General features: G+C 36.9%; 1 protein-coding gene across 4 annotated transcripts in view; it reads right to left on the bottom strand.

Annotated features, from left to right (window-relative positions):
- Positions 1-7,556: 7,556 nt before the first annotated feature.
- Positions 7,557-23,391, bottom strand: part of zgc:77784 (uncharacterized protein LOC402947 homolog) — a 66,453-nt gene continuing 50,618 nt past the window's right edge. Inside the window, exons 13-27 of one of the 4 annotated variants that reach the window (XM_049467134.1) lie at positions 22,384-22,505; positions 22,064-22,280; positions 21,093-21,211; positions 20,829-21,003; positions 16,162-16,377; positions 16,026-16,068; positions 15,028-15,167; positions 14,654-14,923; positions 14,145-14,259; positions 12,015-12,227; positions 10,860-11,023; positions 10,589-10,702; positions 10,335-10,478; positions 8,968-9,112; positions 7,557-8,422 (exon numbers count right to left, since the gene is read on the bottom strand). In XM_049467134.1, the coding sequence (XP_049323091.1) occupies positions 8,416-8,422; positions 8,968-9,112; positions 10,335-10,478; positions 10,589-10,702; positions 10,860-11,023; positions 12,015-12,227; positions 14,145-14,259; positions 14,654-14,923; positions 15,028-15,167; positions 16,026-16,068; positions 16,162-16,377; positions 20,829-21,003; positions 21,093-21,211; positions 22,064-22,280; positions 22,384-22,505 (2,204 nt within the window). In that variant the 3' untranslated portion in view covers positions 7,557-8,415. The remainder of the gene's footprint in view (positions 8,423-8,967; positions 9,113-10,334; positions 10,479-10,588; positions 10,703-10,859; positions 11,024-12,014; positions 12,228-14,144; positions 14,260-14,653; positions 14,924-15,027; positions 15,168-16,025; positions 16,069-16,161; positions 16,378-20,828; positions 21,004-21,092; positions 21,212-22,063; positions 22,281-22,383; positions 22,506-23,391) is intronic. The other 3 variants (XM_022674736.2, XM_049467136.1, XM_049467135.1) reach the window with 3 other exon arrangements.

Below are 23,391 nucleotides of genomic sequence, written 5' to 3'. Positions count from 1 at the left end.
GAAATGTTCTCCGTAGTTTATAGAATAAAACAACAGTGTTCATTTTACTCAAACATAAACCTATAAATAGCAAAATCAGAGAAACTGATTCAAAAACTGAAGTGGTCTCTTAAATCTTTTCAATCTTACATTCTGCACTACATGCTCTAAGCAATAACAGCACTTAAAGGCCAGTGCCCATTTGTCCTTCGGTTGCCAGCTATTCAACAATGATAGATATGCGTTCATAAGACGATTTGTTTTATTTGATATTGCCTGTAAACAAGATATCAAACCTTTTTAGTGACTGTCCTGCCTTTTCATCTGGAGCATCGATCCTTGTTTAAAAATACAGACACTAAGTGCTTTCTCTGAGCAGTAATAACGGGTCCTTGAAGTTGAAGAAAGTAGTGGAGCAACTAAATGTGCAGAATAGGAACTACTTTTTCTTCTTTTATGCTCTGCTTCACACACACAGAGACACACACAGCCACAGAGGACAGGATGAATGATCCATAACGGCAGATTATTTGGATTTCTCTCACTTTAACTTGAACAGTTTTTATATGACAGCATATTCAATTCATTACAATTACAATACAATTCTAGCACCTCTTAACAAGCCAGGATTTTTGTCAATTGTCTGCCTGACATTACAGCACTAAATCTTGAGGATTTCTATTCAAGCATTACATAAAAAGCTTTCATGTTTTACGAGGAACATTACTGAAAAACATAATTGTAATTGTAATAGAAAATATATAAGAAACATATCTATGTAAATCTGCCCAAAATGTTAAAATATAATGAATAAAATGATAAAATTGGCTCTTTCCTGAACTTCATTTTAAAATCAATATTTTCCTGAATACAAATCAAAAACAGTTCATGTCCTCCAAACCTTTAGTCGCCTCGCTTCGCCAAACATTCACACAAAGCAATCCAGACTGTTCTCATACAGAGTTCCCCAATGGTGGAACAAACTACCTTCTACTACCAGATCAGGAGAATCTCTCACTATCTTTAAGAGACTCCTGAAGACAGAGCTCTTCAAAGAGCTCTTACTCTCCTAACACCTCTAACTAACTACCTTCTACTACCAGATCAGGAGAATCTCTCAATATCTTTAATAAACTCCTGAAGACAGAGCTCTTCAAAGAGCTCTTACTCTCCTAACACCTCTAACTAAATACCTCTAACCTCATTTCCTTTTTCCCCTGTTTTTACCTTAAACTTCTATTATTTTTGTACTTCACTATTGTGAGTCACTTTGGACAAAAGCGTCTGCCAAATGTAATGTAATGTAATGTAATGTAATGTAATGTAATGTAATGTAATGTAGTTTCGTCACTTTTGTCCAGTTTTTAAATCTATTTTCAAACCTGCAGGGTTGATTCCTGTTACTGATCTGGAATTTTTAAATGGATTAGAAAAAATACAGGCAGCTTCTCCAAGTGTCCTGTAGGAGATTTCAAAGCTCTTATTTTTTCAAAACGTAAATAACTTATTTTATTGCAGAAAAAAGAGTTTTGTATCACCTACACCTGTAGCCCGTATACGGGTCAAGGCATTTCAAGGGGTTACATTTTTTTTAGACCTTTAAAAATATCCGAATTGTGGCTGTTAGATGTTCTTTACATTTATACAACCAAAAAAGCAAAATCCCACTGTATTTAGTACTATTAATTTGTACTGATTACTAAAATATAGTAGAAAGTAGAAAACTCACATATCATATCTTTGGTGTGCACCATTTGAAAATGAGTGAAATACACCAACAAACTCTGACAAAATAATTTGTGTTATAGCAACAAAACAAATGCATAAAACGCCATGTCACGTGGTCCCTGTCTGTTCTCGTGTTTCTGTGTTTATTTACCTTTTCTGTGCCTGTCTGCTGCTTGTGCCTGTGAGTGTGTCTCCCACGTGACCTGTGTTCCTCAGTGTTTCTTGTTCTCACCTGTGTTCATTTGTTACTCCGCCCCTTAGCCCCAGGTGTTTTCTGTTTCCCGTGTGTGTGTTCCACTATTTATAGTCCGTGCTCCCTTTCCCTCATGTCGGTTCTTGTGCTTTGTTAGCCTGTTATGGTTGCGTCTCCGTTCCCCGTGTTTCTTGTTTTCAGTTTAGTTTCAGTTTATTTGTTTATTTTTGTCTTTTGTTCATTGTTTAATAAAAACCCTCGCATTTGCGTCCGCTCTCCTCGTCCTTCCTTCCCGCGATCCTGACACGCCATCTGCAGTGATGTACAATAATATTTCTTAATAAATATACTTATATTTTATTATAATATTGGTTAGATGAATCCATAATAGCACAAAATCTACTTTGTAATAAACATAAGCCATGTTCTAAAACAGGGGAAGAGAGTCTGAAGAGAAGTGCTGTCATTTTCTTGCAGTACGGCTCCATTATTACAGATATATCATCATGAAAGGATGCATCTTCTTTATTTTTATGAGTGGTATGTCTAACTCTGCACAAATAGCAATAAAATCCTCCTCAATTCACTCAATACATTTAGTGACTTTGATATTTGCTGTGCTCTTGATTGTATATTTTGGATTTAACGTTGTTGTTTTGTGTCTTGTCTGTGTTATATTGGCAAAACTTGCAGAAAATCTGCTCTGCCCTGAAATCTTTGGAGCAATGTATTCTGTATTCAGCTAACCAAAGGCTATTAGCATATCCACAGGAGCTAATGCGAGAAACAAAACAATATATTTTAAATACATTCACCACCTGCTTACCTTGCACAATCCTGCACTGGGCACTAATCCACTGGCCATTTATACTATACAGAGCACCAAATAATTGGTAGTTTGGGGCTCCGAGTGGTCCAGCGGACTAAGGAGCTGCCACTGCCACTAAGATCGGGAGATTGCTGTTTCGAATCCTGTTTATGCAGCTTGCCGTCAGCTGCTGAGGCCTTGAATGAGCCCAAGTGGTCTTGTATGGAGCCCCTAAGGTGACATCATGTAAAAAAAAAAAATATGCGTGGCTATGCCTTTATTAAGGTGTGGGAATGAGATCCTAAGGTGTGGGCATGACTTATTTTTGTGTGGGAACGAGTTAATTAAATCATAGCCATAAAGGAGTGGCCAAAAGGTCCTTTTGTTTCACAGTTAACAAAACGAGCAGATCTCAGGGGTTGTGCACAATATAACTGCGTAAGGAAGGTAAAGCCTGTGAGCTTTTAGTATGCAAATTAAGTTTCTTTTTCTTAGAATTATTTCATGTCTCACTGCAAGAGACTCCAAAATATCACCATAACTCATTAAGAGATGAAAAAAGAAACCAAGTTTCTTGCTTAAGTTTTTCCTTGGATTAAAGGAGCTTTGGTGTAATATTCAGCCTTATTAAGTCGTGGCCACACCTTAATGATCTCGTTCCCACACATTAGGATCTTGTTCACACGCCTTAATTATCTAATTTCTCGTTCCTACGCCTTAATAAGGCGTGGCCGCACATTATTATTTTTTTTACATGATGTCACGCTAGGGGCTCCGTAGCCTTCTGCTCTTTCCCCTCATCACTCCTAGGGTGATGTGGATCAGCACAAGGCTGCGTCTGTGAGCTGATGTATCAGAACCGAGTCACTGCGCTTTCCTCCGAGCGTTAGCGCTGTGATGCTACTCGGCAATGCAACATTAGCATCAGCAGCAGTTCAAAAAGAGGCGGAGTCTGACTTTACATGTATCAGAGGAGGCATGTGCTCATCTTTACCCACCTGGTGTTGAGTCCTAATGAGTGGGTTGGGTAATTGGTCTTCTAAATTGGGGGAAAATGGGATAAAACTTACAAATAAATGAAGAAAAATAATAATAATTGGAAGTTTATCCCCAATTTGCTGTAATTATTTTACACTATGAATAGAATATATTTTCTGGAAAGCCACACCTGTACTTTGCAACATTGATGTGAGGATCTGATTGCATTCAGCAATAAAAGCATCTCTGAGGTCAAGTACTGAAGTTGTATAATTAATTCTGCCTCACTAACACCACTCCAACTCACCCAAAGGTATTTAGGATGAGGGTTCAATTCAGACCAGCATCATTATTCTCCACTGAAGTGGAAAAGCTTTGGAAACTGACCACTGCTGAAAAACTATAAACACAGACTGAGCCCAACAGATGGCCTGAGTTCTCTGATCAGCACGGCAGACCTACGAGGTAGAGGTTTCAAATGAGGTCAGAGAGACCACAGGTGTTTAATAGAGCCCATATATTCTGACTATGCAGAAACATACAGCCCCAGTCAAAAGTTTGCGCACACTTCTTCTTATTAAATGTGTTTTCTTTCTATTTATTTTTTCGATTTTTTACATTATAAATTTAATATTAAAGACTATATTAAAGCTATACAGGAACACATGCAGAATTATTCTGTAAACCAAAAAAGATAAACAAATCAGAATATGTTTTATACTTTAGATTTGTCCTTTTTTATAATTTATTTCTACAGCGCGCTCAGAGAAAAGCGCAGCGACTCGGTTCTAATACATCAGCTCACAGATGCAGCCTTGTGCTGATCCACATCACTCTAGGAGTGATGAGGGGAAAGAGGGCCATATACTGGACCCACCCAGAAAGAGAGAGCAAGGACAATTGTGCTCTCTCAGGGCTCCAGCAGCTGATGGCAAGCTGCATGACCGGGATTCAAACCAGCAATCTTCCAATCATAGTGGAATCGCCTACTTTAGATTCTTTTAAGTATCACATTTACAGATCTGCACACTCTTGGTATTTTTAATCTGGTGTCACTAAATCATTTTAAACTTTTGATAACCAACCACTCTCAGACAGCCTGTACCTGTTTTAGTTGAAGTTTTTTTCTTTTACCTTTTTTTATTTATTTTAAGTATTTTGTCTTTTTGTTTATCAAATTTTATGTTTTACCTTTTAGCCCTTTTTTTTATTTCATCGTTTTATAAATTTTATTACTGGTTTTACTTTTGGCCTTTTACCTTTTTATTTAATTTATTTTGTCCTTTTATTTATATATATATATATATATATATATATATATATATATATATATATATATATATATATATATATATATATATATATATATTCTTTTACTTTTTTTATTTTTAACTATTTTTTATTTATACTATTTTAGTTCCATCATTTACTTTTTATAAATGTGGTGTTTAGTTCAGACCTTTATTTCTTTAATTGTGTTTAAATTATTATTATACTAATTATTTATGTCTTTGTTTTATTGCGTTACATTTAAGCCTGTCTGTACATCCTTTTATTCCAAATTATTTTATTTATTCTTAATTAAATCTTATATTTACTTTATTTTTGAGCCCCTTTAATTTTGTAAATGCTCGGCTGCATTGAAAATTAGGGTTACCCTCAATGTATTACCCAGTGGAAATAAAGGTTTTGATTGATTGATTGAAATCACCATCTCAGTTCATCAGGTTTAGATCAGGAGATTGGATCAGGTGGAGGACTAACACTTTTTTTTAGATAGATAGCTAGCTAGATAGATAGATAATTTTACTGTTTACCAATAAATCCATATGTGTCCCTTAATTGTTTTCATTTCTTTAATATTAATAATAAAAAATCTAGGTTGTTTGTCAGCAACTATGTATTTACATACACAACTCTATCTATCTATAAATCTAAAAATCTATAATCAAAATCTTTAAGATGATACACTTTTTTGCAACTCTCCTTTTAAATGTAGTCACACAGATACCTAACTGGAACTTCCCTACAGGGAACACAAATAGCTTAAGTTGGCAATTTGTTTTTTTTTTATCTGATAAAATGCAAAGGATGATGACAAAAAATGATTTTGTATTGGAAGGAGGTTCTGCATTTAGCTGAAAAGTTGCGAGTCGTATTTAAGTCTCGGCTGTTTTGCGTGTCCTCTGGGTGCAGGACTGATAGCAGCAGCAGAGGGGAAATCTCTGCAGTCGTGAGTTTAATGAAGTCCCCTGGAGACCAGAGCTGTTATTCCGCAGATTGATTAATACTTTAGAGGTATTACTTTGGCTTTTTGAGCTACAATTAAGTGATGATTGTCCTCACGGTGCTGAAAGACTCAATTCTTTGTTTATTCGAGGTGTAATTGACTCGTGAAGGTCTGTTACCCAAAGGATTAATTAATACCTGAGAGCTTTCTTTCTCTGTATCACTTCAAACTATCGTCTAGTCACGGTTGTCCTTCATCCAGTGAAAGCCAATGACTGTATGTGATTTTCTGCACTTAGGGTGCTGGAAATGTCTGGATATATCCATTTGTCTATTGGTTTAATCAACTCTTTGCAGTATAATTATGTAGACTGTTATCCCACAGGCTGGTTAATACCTTAAATGTGGAGATCTACAGGGGTTGGACAATGAAACTGAAAGACCTGTTTTTTAGAGCACAATAATTTACTGTGGTGACGGACAGTTCTGGTGGAAACAGGAGAGTTGAGGTGCACATTGAATTCTACCGTGATTTGATCAGCCGTGGTTTCAAATTTTTTGGATACAATCCGGGTTAGTTAGTTTCAGACAGCTTCCTCTTACAGCATCCACAGTTAATCCTGTTGGATGTGGTTGGTCCTTCTTGGTGGTATGCTGACATTACCCTGGATACCGTGGCTCTTGATACATCACAAAGACTTGCTGTCTTGGTCACAGATGCTCCAGCAAGACGTGCACCAACAATTTGTCCTCTTTTGAACTCTGGTTTGTCACCAATAATGTTGTGTGCATTAAAATATTTAGAGCAGAACTGTGCTCTTACCCTGCTAATTGAACCTTCACACTCTGCTCTTACTGGTGCAATGTGCAATTAATGAAGATTGGCCACCAGGCTGCTCCAATTTCATCCATGAAACCTCCCACACTAAAATGACAGGTGTTTCAGTTTCATTGTATTCAGGGAATTATTTTCAATGCCAATAGTGAGGTTACTGGATATATAATGACACTTTTTCCATTTCTTTTCTTTTTTTTAAATACTTCTTTCTACTTCTTGTTTTTATTTTCTTTCTTACCTATGTTTAGTTATTTTCTTTCATACACATGTGGCATTGTACTTAGAGTATATTTTCTTTTTCTTTTTTTGTCAAAAATAAAATGAACAAAAAAAAAATAATAATAAACAACTATGCAAATTCAAGCATTCAAAAAATTTGACTTTTGTGATCTCCATATCATATGGAATTATAGGTTGCTTAATGCTTGGACTCTTTTAATCACCTTAATCTGAAGACACTTGCATAAAAACGTGGTCTACCATAAATTCTAAAGAAAGCTAAATATTATCTGAATGTAATGGTTGCTTAACAATGACACTTTTCACAAACAAACCCTTCTCATCCATTATAAATTTACTGAAGAAGTGAATCAGTAAACTAGAAAATAAAAAAAACTTTAATTGTCATAAAAGGTGTGTTGTCTTTTCACCTATTCACATATTATTATGCTCCCTGCAGGGTCCTAAAACCCGCTAGGTACTGCCTGCCTGAAAACCATATAGTAAAACTTTTACAACTTTGCAACAAATACCTTTTTCTTTCAAACGATTGCTTGTAAAAAAAGAAATGAAGATGCACAGCCTTTAAAAAAATGTCACATTTGTTTTATTGTGTTTTCTGCTGCAATCAAAATAGGCTGGAGGACATAACCAAGTGTCTGACAGTGAAAGGTGATATCGTTTGCATAATGCTAACAGGCCCCGCTAACTTTTATTCCGCGCTAGCAACGTTAGCATTTTCACTTGACCCTTTTCTTTAAGCATGTTTAGAACACACACGTTCAGGAGCGAAGCTTGGCAGGCAAGACTCTGATCTGTTGAACAGATGAACGTTCTGCAGCGTGGACGGATTAGAAGCGGAGGTTCAGTGATGGTGGAGATTCACAGAGAAGGACTCTAGGCTGCTGGTCTATTCTACCATACCACTCTGATGGGCTTGGATCGCATAGACTGTGTCTGATAATACTATTGTATTGTTGTATAGCACAATATAAACACCATGGCATTACATGTAAACATCCAGTTATACATGTAAACAGCAAATACATTCAGAAACATACTTTGTTGGACAAAAATACAGACGGGACTTTTCCTTCCCTTGGCGATTTCCCAATTTCCTCGCACACGAAACATAGTCAAAAGTATTTATATACACATAAAGGCAGAGTGTAAATAGGACATAAAAGAAAAACGTACAAAAACAACACAAGTGAATAAATAAATTAAATAAATTAATAAATAAATAGAGAAATAAATAAACAATTAAATACGCAATCATCCATCAACCATGATTGACAAAGTGGATGAGAATCACATACACTTGTATGGCTCTTGTGTTCTACTGGCCTCTAATTCATTATTTCAATCAACGCAGGTTGGAGATTCGAGAGGGATGGCACAGCAGGATGCTAAGGACAAACGCATCATCATTCCCTCCTTATATCATATTCTGCAAATAAATAAACAAACAAACAAACAAACAAACAAACAAACACATGATTACATAAACTGCTGCTGGTGCAGGGTAGCAAAGACCATAACAGCTAACATGCTGTCCATGCTTCCATAAGCACCAGCTTGTTATAACACTGCAGCATCCAGTGTTGATGTTTTCTTTCTGGTTCTAATCTTCAGAAGTGCATCGTAAAGATGTGTTTACTGCTTAAGACTGAAAGTACAGTTATGATTCTAGTCATTAAATGCGCCTTGCTTTTAAAAACATGAGTTTTTCTGCTGTTGATCGATCACGGCTTCACTCCAGTGCCGTCTCTGAGTAAGTTGTGACTACTCTAATTATCTAATTTAGTTCTATTGAACCAAAGTGTGTAAACATGCACAGAAAATGTGTGATGCAGCTTGTATGATGTATGAGCATACGCCTGTTTTAAGCAGCCTGGGTCAATAGCCCTAAATGAGTTAAATCAGTCAGTAATTACAAATAAATGTTTATAAAAAAATAAATAAATAAATTAAGTACTGCGACAAAATTCTCACCTCACCTCATTTCTCCTCCTGGCTGCCCCTGAGGAGCGCGAGGCGGTGGAGGAGCGGGAGGAGGGGCTTCCAGTGGAGGAACAGTGACTGGACACCTGACTCCTGGTTGTCATATTCATCTTACAGTACTGGATCAGCTCCTCATCTGTGTACAACATTACACAATTTAGCATTCACAGTATTAGTTACAGTTAAATTAATACATTTATAAAATAAATATGATTAAAAACATACATATTAAATCCTCTAAAAATTTGGTTTGGAAAAAATTAAGAGACTACTTCAGATTGTGAATCAGTTTCTCTGATTTTGCTATTTATAGGTTTATGTTTGAGTAAAATGAACATTGTTGTTTTATTCTATAAACTACAGACAACATTTCTCCCAAATTCCAAATAAAAATATTCTCATTTAGAGCATTTATTTGCAGAAAATGAGAAATGGCTGAAATACCAAAAAAAGATACAGATCTTTCAGACCTCAAATAATGCAAAGAAAACAAGATTATATTCATAAAGTTTTAAGAGTTCTGAAATCAATATTTGGTGGAATAACCCTGGTTTTTAATCACAGTTTTCATGCATCTTGGCATCATGTCCTCCTCCACCAGTCTTACACACTGCTTTTGGATAATTGTATGCCTTTACTCCTGGTGCAACAATTCAAGCAGTTCAGTTTGGTTTGATGGCTTGTGATCATCCATCTTCCTCTTGATTATATTTCATAGGTTTTAAACTTGGTAAAATCAAAGAAACTCATCATTTTTAAATGGCATCACTAGCTCTTTTTAGGGGCCTCAAGCACCCCTAAAACAAGTCCCAGCACCCTTAAAAGTGAACCCATAAAAGTGTCCATAAAACAGCATTTTGTATGCTGTTATTGATGATATAATGAGACAAGTGATGCCCCACTCCTGACTCATCTTGAGCTGGTAAAAATAGATGACCAAATGTTATTAGTTCATTTTGATTAGCTTTATGATTTTAGCTATTTAAATTAGACCAGATGACAGAAAATGCAGCAGCGGGAGGAATGTTAGATTAAAATATGTAAAAATGTCTTATCTGCTGAAAAGAAGTTTAAAATAAAAGTAACAAAACTGTGCCCTTTACAAAATAGTTTGTGTGTCTGATTTGAATGTAAATTATTATAATTCTTCTGATATGAGACTTAATTTCATTTACAGTTTCTTTTTTTAAGATCGGCACTTTAAATCATTGATCCTAGAACCGCCCCTGTATACAGTGCTTCAGTTTAAACATTATTAAACCTATTAAAATTCCTCTGCAGTGATTTATGGCGTATTGTCAATAGCTACTGCATACTGCAATTGACCCTATTTGCCAGGATGCAGCATGAGTTCAGACCTTCTGCGCTCCACTGGCTGGCAGCTCTGCGCTCCGCCCTCCTTTCTTGGCGGGATGGGGGGGTTCTGCTGCCGCTCTCCAACATGGCAGCCAGCTGCTTCAGAGAGTCTTCTGCAGGAGGGGGCTCAGGGGGAGGTGGTAGGTCTATGTGGAAAACCGAAAGGAGAAGTTAGCCAAGTCCAAGTGAACAGCCACAGGGGAGAGCTGCATGTTTTTCAACTGTAATTCTGAAACACTGTTTTTTGTCCACTGACCTCCTGGTTTTAAGATTTCTCTTCTCCGTCCATCTCTGGGTGATTTTCTTTTAGGCCTTTGTTGGTGATTGGGTGAAGGAATACTTTTCTCAGGAGAAAATGAAGCAAACTCTCCTTGTTCAACAACAGATTAAAGAAAAAAAGAACACAAACAGAGAATGTATAACATGTTAATCAATTAATTAATTGTATAATATGTTTACAGGTGAGCTGTATGTGGAATATACAGATTTCAGAGACCCTTTGGATGATCCTCTGAATGAGCTCTTACCTATTAAATGCTTAGTGTTGTCTGACAGCAGCCTGTCCAGCTGACCAACGTCTCTCCAGTGGCCTGTCAGATGAGGCAAGCTGCCACTGTGAGATTCTAGGTTGGACAGTAGATTGGGGTGGGACAGAGGTATCTGGGATCCAAGTGAGCATGGTGGCTTACTGCTGGAAAAAGCATAAACCCAAGAACATTTTAAATTGTCCATGAAGATAAACCTATACAAAATATTGATCCTACAAAAACGTACTAAATTGCAGATAAATATATAAAATTATCACAATTTGCTACTTTTCTGACAGATTCCTAACTTATATATACGTATATATATATACTCTGCCTGGCCAAAAATAAAAAGTCTCCACCTGGATTTAAGTAAGTAAATGATGGGATAAGTGGGGTTGATGCTGCAGTTGGTCTGCAGGTTTAGGTTCAGCAACAGTATGTGCTGAAAGAATGAGGTCAGCTGACTACCTGAATATACTGAATATAGACCAGGTTATTCCATCAATGGATTAATTTTTTCTTCCCTGATGATCACGGCCATATTCCAAGATGGAATTGTGAAAGAGTTCAGGGTTCAGGGAGCATGAGATCATCATTTTCACACATGGATTGAGAGAGAGTTCACCACAGAGTCCAGACCTTAACCTCATTGAGAATCTTTGGGATGTGCTGGATGGAGAAGAGCTGCTTTGTGCAGTGGTCAGACTCTACCATCATCAATGCTGCTGCAAGATCTTGGTGAAAAATGAATCCAGCAACACTGGATTGAAATAAATCTTGTAACATTGTAGAAGCTTACTGAAACAATGCCACAGCAATCAAAGCTAAAGGCGGTTCAACCAAATATTAGAGTGTATGACCTTTTTTTGGCCAGGCAGTGTACAAGTTATGCATAAATATAACAATATGTAGAAAGTATTTATATACATGTATATATATTTATGTATATATTATATACAGTATATTATCTATAATTTATTGGTGTTCTCTAAAACTTAATTTATTAATATCAAAATGCCTAATATTTATTTCAACCCACTATTTATAACAAAGTTGAATAAATCTGTACATGTTATATAACAAACATTTAAACCTCAGTAGTAAATAGAATATACGTATGTATGGTATAAGTGTGTGTGTGTGAGTGTGTACCTTGGCAGTAGGTCAGGATGTGGAAGTCGAGAGTTAGCTGGTCGTTGCTCCTCGTGTGGAGATGGTGTGAGGAAGGTTGTAGGTCGCTGGCTGTAGGTAGTTCCTCGTCCAGTCTGCTCTCCTCTCAGAGGCAATGTGGCTGAATTTTCCAAACTCTCGAACAGATACGTCCTTTCCGGCAGAGGAGGACACCAGTCCTCATCATCCTCTGAGCTACAACACAGGAAAAAGCAACATGCATCACATCATGTCCACACACAAATCATTAAAGAGTCCAATTTAAATGTCTAGAACACACAAACACTACACTAACTGTGAGTCTGAATACACTGAGGTAGTCATACAAAATTAGGCTGGGCAGAAAAATACCAGCCAACAAACAGATTGGCTATCGCGAGGCCACAGACCCTCAGGGAATTTGTGGCATAGATTTATGGGTAATAAACAACTAAATATTGCATCACAATGCCAAGACAGAAGACCTCAACAAAAATCTTCATCAAAACAGACCCATCCCTGAGGGCTAAATCATCCAAACACGCTGTAAAAAAACCCCAGAAATGTTAAGGGTGCGAGTTGATGTGTCTCATTGCACTCGATTCCTGCCAGTAGCTATTAAAAAAAAAAAGCTCAGCAGAGCCTGGTGTCCTGCATCTCAGCCTGCCCTGATCTTCTCCCTCTGCTTAGCACTGTATCTTGGGCTTAAGCACTTACTTAATTATTCTCTGCTACTCTGTCACTGTAAGCTCTGATGTAAAGGATGAAAAATCATTTTTTTAATGCACAAGCTGCATTCAATCCATTGGGAGAGGTTCAGCACAAGGCTGTCTAATAAGTGTCAGAATTCATGAGAGAAGACATGCAGGCTCCTAGAGATAAATATTGTACAAAAACAAATACTACTACTATTACTACAATGAAGCTAATACAATTCTAGCTGTCTGAGTTAGTATATAAAAAGTTAATCAGGGGTGGATGGTATGGCCCTAAAATAATATCACAATACTTTATAGTATTTTCATGATAATGATACTCTTAGAGATATGACATAACATTAAATTAAAAATATATATATTTTAAGACTTCACTACTGCAACAAATTGAAATTTAATTTTATTATTGCATACAATATGATATGGCACACCCCTAACTGTGATATTTAAAAAAAAAAAAAAAAAAAAAAAATATATATATATATATATATATATATATATATATATATATATCAGATTTATAACAGAAGTCAATGATTAAGAATGATACTAATAATAATGCACTCTAAATATCTCCATATATCCAGGATTAAATTAAAATAAATGATACTGGACAGATCTAATCTGTCTCTAGTAGATATATAATGAGAACAATGTGAATTTTTTTTGCTAAAAACAGTAAAAAGTAGTACCCTGATGTGATAATTAAGGTTGGGTGATATTGCACGATATTTCAGGGTATAATATTGTTCATCATATTAAAAAATGTTGTTGATATTATTGTGTACGATACGAAATGGCACACCTTTCAAAGTACATATAATAAAATCAAGCTAAACAAAGCATATGCATATGTCTGTCTACACAGTCAGCCATTTAGACTATGCTCACAATACAAGCCTCATTAATAAATTCCTATTTTTTTGTGCATCACATGCATTTATAGTATGTTAATGAATGCCACACATGCTCACATTGAAACATTTATGCACTCTGTGCCTCTGTTGAGACTTTATGATTGGATTTTAAACAGAGTTTAAATCTAATTTTAAGTCTTTCTCCATTTATAAAGACTGGAGACTTGTTTTATGTGACTGAAATAAAATACCAGGCAGTGTTTAAAAGATGGCAAAGATGTTTAAAGGTAATACAATTTCACCAAAAGCTGTAAGTACACTATTTGGAAATATAACCTGATCTATAATCACATATAAAACCCACTCATTCACAATAAAATGGTAAGCATTGTCACTAAATACATGACTAATACATGATATCCCCCCCACAAATATATATATTTAACTTCAGAAAACTAAGAAAAGACATTTCGAGAAATTTAGAACTCTTACACTGCTTCAGCATTACACATTTAATTCAGCATTAATCTACAGTATGATGCTGTTTTGTTGGCTCTAACCTGGGTCGCTGTCTCTCTTGATGTCTCTGTTCTCTGGTGTCTGGTGGAGGCAGGGACAGGACTTCAGACCAGGTAAAGGCAGCAGGTGTGCAGGACTTGTGCAATCCCACATTGGCTGCAATGATGCAAGGGGTGCGATTACAAAACTCATTCTGTATTCATTTTTGTATTACTAAACAGTTTAATTGTTATTTTTTTTCTTTATTTAGAAGATATTTAAATTTCATTATAAACAATAGAAATTTTATATACAGAAGAAGAAAATACAAATTACAATAAAATTAAAGGCAGCAGAAACAATCTTATAATATCTGCTACTTTTATCCGGAAAATAATTAAAAATAATAGTAATTTTCCAAATACTAAACTACACAAAAACATCAAATCCTTCTTAAACAACAGTTCAGATAGTTACACATTATACTATTTCATATTTTTTAAACAAACCCATTTTTATCAATTGAATTGAACAACAAAGTAAGCATGCACATGAAGTAAAGCCATAGTACCTTTGCCTATCCTTGGATATTGGAGTTTGGCGTATTCAGTTGTGCTGTTCCCAGACTGGATACTCCACTGGTCAAGATCATGATCCAGACCGAACACATCCGTTTTGGAAAGTGCTGGTGAGCTGCTGTAGGGGTCTGGACCTTGGGAGTACAGACTGCTCAGGTCATGCTGCTCCTCATCAGCTGGATTAATAGTGCTGTAGATGGGACCCTCATTAGATGTTGGACTGTATGCATTACTCTGTTTGAGGAAGTTAGTGATGCCGACAGCTGGGAAACAAATGAAGGGGTTCACAGGATCAGCAGAAGAATTACATTTGAAATAAAAGTTTAATGAATGTATATGAATGTTTTATGAATAAAAGACTTCTTACTGTTGTAGTATCTGTCTGTGGAGTCATGTTGACCCGAGCAGCAGGTCATGGAGTCTTTGCTGGTGTGGGTGAAGTTGCTAGTTGGCCACGACTCTGCCAGCCAGGGGTAGTTTCCCATATTTGATCCAAGCAAGCAAGGCCTAAAAGGAAAGACAAAGGACACCCTATTTAATACTACAGAAAGATGTAAAAAACATGTTTACAAATAAAAGTGCAGAATATGGCTGGGTTTCATTTTAAAACATTCAATACCAGTACAGAAACCCAAACTATACTTTTTTCGATACCTTTTTCTAAACTGTAACCAAAAAATCTCATTCTCAGACTCAATCTTTCTGGAACTTGCTGGAACCAACAGTAAGCACATTTGTCACACTTTATGCTTAAACTACAAATATTTTTGTACAAATGTGGCTTCATGCATTTCAGTTTTAAGAGTTCCTTTTAAAAAAGATCAGCATTACATTCACCGAATTAAATGTAATTATATTAGAGATGTAATTATAATCATGATTATTTTGTTAATGCTGCTAGTTCCCTGTACTTTTGAGAGGGGGACAGTAATAATAGTGTAGTGTGATTTAGGTCAGGCAGACTACAGCTTTTTTACTGTATTATAATATCTCAGGAGAGGGAAAGAGAGAGAGAGAGAGAGAGAGAGAGAGAGAGAGAGAAAGAGAGAGAATGGGAGAGGGGGAGGAGACAAAGAGAGTGAGAGTGAGAGAAAGACAGCGCAAATGAGAGAGAGGGAGAGAAAGCAGCTGAGATTTTAGCACAGCGGAAGAAGTGTGTGGACAATTTGAATGATTACATGAACATAAATACCGCATTTGTGCACACACTTTCTTTTTTTTATTTCTTTTTTTACCTCGCCACGCATGCTCTCCGTGCTTTGAAAACAGGCACCGAATGTTTTTTAGACCTTTCTGTACTCTGTAGTACTGAGATATTTTCATTTTTTTTGATACCCAGCAGAAGATTGCTCATTTGATCCATACCTTCCATTGATTAGTCCTGATCCATCGCTATGAGAGAGTCCAACTAAAGAAAGAAATGAGGGTTATTAATAATTCATAGCTCATTTTAAAGTTTAAAATGTCACAGGATGGAGATCAAAAGCACTTTTTTACCTACCTGCAGGTGTGTATGCGAATGAAGTGGCGTAGTGGCCGAGCTCTTTTCTCCTCCTGTGTCTACAGTAGATCCAAGCACTGAAGCCCATCAGCACCATCCAGGAGGCGCCACCTAATCCAGCAATGAAGGCCGGCTGTCTGACCACTCCAGAGATCTGCTCTGAAAGACTGATGCTGTCGTCCTTTAACGCTGGCAATGATGGCTCTCCCACAGGTCCTGTGAGATGAGAGAGAGAGAATAAGAGAGAGAGCAATCAAGAGAGAGAAGTAAAGGACATCACAAAAATGATAGAAGACGTTAAGGATATAAATTAATTTAAATTATGTCATTCTGTTATTGCTGTCAGATTTATTGCTCACAACTAAACAGAGGCATCATAATGACGCTGATATCAATTTTCTTCAAATCCCCAAGTAAGAAATGTTTGCCCATCTGCTCGGTCATATGGTTGAGTGGGCCAGAATGCTTCTCCAGCAGTTTTAAAAAACATGGCGGCAGGTGGAAGTCCATCAAACTAGCCATGTGCCGCACTTGCCATTAAATCTGTGACATGAGGTACGACAGAAAAAATACAGTGCGGCTCATTAATAACTGGACAGTGAAACATTTTACTGGTTTGGCTCTGTACTCTAGAACAGAGGTCACTAATAGGCGGACCGCGGTCCGGGTCCAGACCCAGACATTGTCCAATGCAGACCCAAACCGACAAACTACTCAGAAGGATTTAATTGTATATGTCCTTTGCGGGTGCAGTAAACTCACAGACCAATCACGTGTGGGGTAAGATCACCAAACGCTCTCTTCAGTCAATCAGATCTGTGCAGACGCGGTAAGGAAAAAATAAAAAAATAAACACACTGCTCCTCACGCGGGATCAAACCCGTGTTGTCAGGGTCGCGGTCCCACTGCTCCAGCTATTGAATTGGGACGCGGCCATGAAAAAAACGCCCTTATAAGGAGATCGGCAGACCGAGAACAGACGGAAAAACGAAAACGGGCGAAAACTAAAGTCACGCCGAGCGCGACAGAGAGACAGGTGACGAATGTAAACAGATTCAGTCAGAGAGCCATTTTTAGGGTTCAAGCACCGAAGGTGCGTAGAACCCTATTGTTTTTGCTAAGATTTTTCTTATTATTATTATTATTATTATTATTATTCTTTTTCTCCTGTAAAAACAGTTGTGCAGCCTAAACCGTAAGTCATAGAGAAATGAAACTTGGTAGGTAGATGTAGGATCAGTGCATCTCGGTGGACAACAAAAATGGCACCGATTGGTCAAGTGGTGGCGCTATAAACAAGGAAATTCATTTTTCACAATTTTCTCAATAACTCAAAAACCATAAGACCTACATTCAAAATTCTTTTTTTGATGGATTCCTTGGGTCAATACCAACAACTTTCCAATTTGGACCATGCACTTCTGTCTATATAGATTTTTTGCTAATTTGCATAATATGCAAAACCTACTTTTGCAAACTAGTCCTAGGAATTTTGACCAATCCTGGCATGTTTGGTATCAAAACACTCGTGAGAGCATGCGCTTCAATATTCCTTAAGAAAAAGTTGAAATATGTAAACAATATGGCCGCCATATGCAAATTAGTCCTTCCGGATATATGCCCCATTCACTTCAAGAGGTAAATTTGGAGCACTGTTTCTCAGCAACCGTGCAACCTAGCAAGTTGAAACTTTGCATGCAGAATCTATCATACAGCCTCTAAAGGATGTTCAAAGGGCAACTTAATCAATCAACATGGCTGAACACCATCAGCCAATCAGCATTCAGCAGACATTTTGGCAGGCTGAATGTTGCCCAATCTGGATGATATTTGGCAGTTATGTTCAGGTGGAGACACTGTAGTGACCTGCAAAGTGCTGAAACAATCCGCCCACTGGGGGGCGCTGTTCCAAAAAAACGAGTATATGTCAATCATGCTGTACTATTTTGACATCTAATTGTTTTTGCCATATTTAGTACAGTGGCTCTGACAAATTTCTCAATACAACTATGTTTAAAAAGTGCTTTGTTCATTCATAATTGCTAATTGTTTGAAAATAGCTATATTGAAACTACTCTGGATATTTGGCCTATCACCTCCATTTCAGTCTTGCTGCACACTGTAGAGTCTCTAGGTAAATGTTCATTAAAAACATTTGTGAAAATTTCACATACAATACTCTCCAGGCATCAAGCAATCTGTGCGTCCTTGGAATTTCTAACCTAAATTGCTGTAACTCTGCAGTATTTGCTGTAATCTCACAATGTTAAAGACCTCTGTACAATATCACTCTGATGAAGCGCCATTTAATACAGAACTAGATTAAGAATAACTTGACATTACATGTCATATCAGAACATTCACTCCTTTGTGCCTCTGCTCAACATTAATAACAGGTGAAAGACTTTTGATCATTTTAAATGTGACAGAATGTCTCCAATTGTGTTAGACCTTCTTACACATCACCATCCTATGCTCTAGTAGGCACCATTGTGCTAGTTGGTGCTTGATGAAGCGCCATTTAATTCAGAACTAGATTTATAATAACTTCGTAATTACATGTCATATCAGAACATTCACTCCTTTGTGTTAATTTAAACTTGTTTGGTCAAACATTTCAGCTTGTTCTGCAAAGGTTCAAAGGTCAATCTGAATACCACTTTGTGAACATTCTGGTTGAAGCCACCTGATCAATACCAATAACATGTAGACACCTTTTGACTAGTTCTAACTCACTTAATGAATATCCTACAAAGTTCACTAGATTTACATGTGAATTTAAGCACTGATCAGGTTGAAAGGCCTCTGCTCAACATTAATAACAGGTGAAAAACTTGATAATTTCTAAATGTGACAGGGCATCTCCAATCATATTAGACCTTCTTACACATCACCATTCAATGCTCCAGTAGGCACCATTGTGCAAGTTGGTGCTTGAACCCGATGATTGCCGCTTGCGGCTATATTTTTATTATTATGATTATATATTTTATATCATAGTTCAAACAACCTTACAGGATATAGCACAGAACACAAGTTAAAAATCGGTCCGGACCTTGGCCTGCCGAAATTTTCTCTAACTGGACCAAACTGAATTCTAATTAAATACCCCTGCTCTAGAACTCTGGGAATGGGTAATTAATTTAAGGTTATGGGCTGCAGAAAGTCAGATCTTATTTGAATGGTCACAACTACACCTGTTAAACCTGGCAGTTTTGTACACAATTGAATTAGACAAGGTATTATTTACAGCAGCTTTAGTTTGTTCAGTATTAGCGATGTGAGGTGCTGTTATGAGAGCTGTGGAATGCTCAATTGAGATCATACTCTGAGAATATTACAACACATTTCTACTGAGAGAAAGGAATTCGTGTGAAGAAAAAAAAACATTCCCTACATAACATTCCTTAGTCTTCTGTAATCACAGTTAGTTTTTTAATGGACTGAAAAATAGAAGAAGACAGGTTTACACATCTTTGCAGGAATGTTTGTGTATGAGTAATATGAAATTATGAAAATGTATTAAATATTCATTTCTGAATCAGTTAACCGGTTTGTAAACCTGGAACTTTTTCTACCTTTGTTTGGTTTGTTTTTACACAAAGAAAGAGGCAAGTGCACCAGAATGCTTCAAAACATCTGCTTTTGGTCAGACGCCCACTCAGACTTTCACTCCCCCTCTTCCTCCCACACTAACTTTGAGAGAATGTAGAGATACATATGTAGGTAAATAAATAAATGTGCATGAACACAATTGGCAATCTTAATGAAACATACCAATATATAGCAGTATTTATTTATCTATACATTCATATAAATACATATACATATATGGCTCTGTGGAAAAACAAGAGACCACTTAAAAACGATGAGTTTCTTTGACTTTACCAAATTGAGAACCTCTGAAAAAATCAAGAGGAAGATGGATGATCACAAGCCATCAAACCAAACTGAACTGCTTGAATATTTGCAGCAGGAGTAAAGGCATAAAGTTATCCAAAAGCAGTGTGTAAGACTGGTGGAGATGATGCCAAGATGCATGAAAACTGTGATTAAAAAACAGGTTTTGGTTATTCCACCAAATATTGATTTCTGAACTCTTAAAACTTTATGAATATGAATTTGTTTTCTTTGCATTATTTGAGGTCTGAAAGCTCTGCCTCTTCTTTGTTATTTCAGAAACTGAAGCATTTTTTCCAGAGCTGTATATACATACACAGACACACACATATATAATATATATATAAAATACCAGTAAACTAATAATAACAATCAAAGATATACATAAACATAATTAACAATGATAAAATGAGAAGCACTGATGGGGGTGTAGAACAATATATTTCAGTAAAATACTGACACAAGCATAAGAGGGAAGAAGATAACAGTTTATGCAACTAACATAAAAACTGTCCAATTACTTACTAACACAGTACTAACACTCTATATAACTCGGCTTACCCACAAGAGAAATAAATATTTGACCTCATAATTTGATTTACAATTGCCTGAAGACATCTGAAGCTGTCAAGGCTTATCATTGTTTGCTATTGAGCATGAAAATCATATTTGACATGTAGAATGGATTTTGTCCGATTTCTATAACAAAATTCATTCATCTAATAACTGTCAGAGCTCAGAGTCAGAAGGCAGAGGAAGGCACTCACTGAGGAAGATGAAGACGGGACGGCTGGGTGTCCCTATTCCTGAGCCGGTCACAGCCACCACCTGTACACGGTACAGCAGCTCCGGTACCAGGCCGTCTAACAGAGCCCACAGAACATCCCCATCCACACTGCGGTTCATATACTGCAGGCCAGACTCATTTCCTGCACACCACACCTGCACAGAGGAATCAGAGTGAAGTGTTATGGTCTCATCTTCCACAGCCAATCTCAGCAGCATGTTGAGAAAAGTCATGACTCTCATACCCTGTACTCCAGAACTGGCTCATCCTGACCATCAGTGACAGGAGGCTCCCAGGACACACGGAGGGTGGAGCTGTTGCTCAGCTGGACCACACTCACCGTCTGAGGGGGGCCACTTAGCACTGGGAGATCAGAGGAATCAAACATGGGTGTCAGATTTGAATCTGTAGATTGAAGGTTATTTATTTATTTATTTATGAACATCTTATTAGTTAATACACAGAAGTAGGGCTGGACGATATGGATCAAAACTAACATCTTGATATTTTTTAGCTGATATACAGCTCTGGAAAAAATTAAGAGACCAGTTTCTGAATCAGTTTCTCTGATTTTGCTATTTATAGGTTTATGTTTGAGTAAAATGAACATTGTTGTTTTATTCTATAAACTACAGACAACATTTCTCCCAAATTCAAAATAATAATATTGTCATTTAGAGCATTTATTTGCAGAAAATGAGAAATGGCTGAAATAACAAAATATGCAAAACATTTAGACCTCAAATAATACAAAGAAAACAACTTAATATTCCGAAAGTTTAAGTGTTCAGAAATCGGTATTTGTGGGAATAACCCTGTTTTTTATCACAGTTTTCATGAAGCTTGGCATGTTCTCCTCCACCAGTCTTACAAACTGCTTTTGGATGGCTTTATGCCACTCTTGGTGCAAACATCTTCCTCTTAATACATATGATTTTTTAGGCTATAATCAGCCAGCACTACCTTACTAAGCTGAACCCAGAACTTTAAGGAAAGCCTAAACACATAATTTGCACTGGACTTTCCCAAAGTATGTCCTGAAACTGTGCTGGGGTCACTCGGGTCAAAAGAGGTTGACAGAAACGTTGATGTACAATAAATACGTACATGGAGTTCAGAAAGAGCCCTGCATGTATATCTCAAAAAGGTGTCATGGTCGTGCACATTAACTGAAACCACAACAGTAACTGATTATTTATGAAGGAAAAACCTTACCTTCCTCTGGGGTGCGAACCAGAACCATATCACTGTCCGATCCCTGGAATTCTTTGAAGTAAGGCCTCATTTTCAGCTCATAGTCTGTGCCTCTGTGCAAATCTGATAAGACCGCTGTGTGTTTAGGCCCTGCCTTTATATCCTGAACCAGCCAGGCGCTGCCCACTGGCCTGTACAGGAGCCGGTAGCCCTGAATGTACTGCGGTTCACGCTCAGCCTGAAATAACACAACACACACACAGTGAATGAGTCTGTATACAGCAGACTGCTGAGCTGTATAGTGTAGTGTGATTATTCAGATGATTAAATCATGCCCTCACAGTCCATGTGATCTGCACACTAGTGGGAGTCAGGATCTCTGGCGGGTGAAGATAAACTGTGACCTCTGCGAAATCTGTCTGTATACGTCTGTGATCAATTGCTGGACCGCTGGAGCTGCCATCTGAAATACACATAAAACAAAAAGTAAGGGCCGAGATATGCTTTTATATCAATCAGGGTTCCTACACGTTTAAACCAATACATTTCCATAACTTTTAACGAATTTCCGTGCCTACAAGGCATATTTTAATGACCATACGATTTTTAAAACATCAGAGCAGACATGGACAATAAAACCAAAAATCAACTAAAACTATTATTAAAATTGTTTATAGTAGGTCTAAAATGAATCAGACAAAATGTTGACATTTAATAATAAAATGTGTATCAGATCCTGAGAGCTCCATTGTTTAGGGATAAACTCCATCAATAAACTGAAACCCAAAGATTTGTAGATTAAATTTCCACAACTTTTCTAAAACTTTCTGGGTGTTGTTATTTTTCCAAAACTTATCCAGGCCTTGAAATTGCTATTTTTTAAATTTAATGACTTTTCCAGGTTCCAAAAAAAAACAGTCTTATCTTAAGATTGATAGTGCAGGGCTCAATGTCCAGTGCTTTTTCTCTTAAGATGATATGCACTTCAATCAATCAAATTTCAAAGCTGTCAAAGCTGTAAAAACTCCAAGCACAAGTTTTGAAGTGTTCAAAATATCTGCAAATCTTTTCAAAATGTGTTTTCGAGGGTTATCCGTTTAGTGGTGCTAGAAGTCTTTACTTTGCTTCCCCACAACACACTCGTTTTACAGATTCAGAATCAGAAAAGGTAAAATCACAAAGTTAACATCCTTCTGTTATAACAGAAAAATCAGCAACTTGTTCTGAACTACAAGCTCTCGTTGTCTGCCCCTGTTCTATAGCACAAGTACTGTTTATTACCTTAATTTAATGTGCTGCAAAATGCCTGCACAAATGCAATTGCAGAGTTTTATTTTTTTTCAATATTT

Source organism: Astyanax mexicanus, chromosome 18, assembly GCF_023375975.1.
Source record: "Astyanax mexicanus isolate ESR-SI-001 chromosome 18, AstMex3_surface, whole genome shotgun sequence".
Taxonomy (NCBI): domain Eukaryota; kingdom Metazoa; phylum Chordata; class Actinopteri; order Characiformes; family Acestrorhamphidae; genus Astyanax; species Astyanax mexicanus.
Note: the sequence above shows the minus strand (reverse complement) of the source record. Positions and strands in the feature narration are given on the sequence as shown.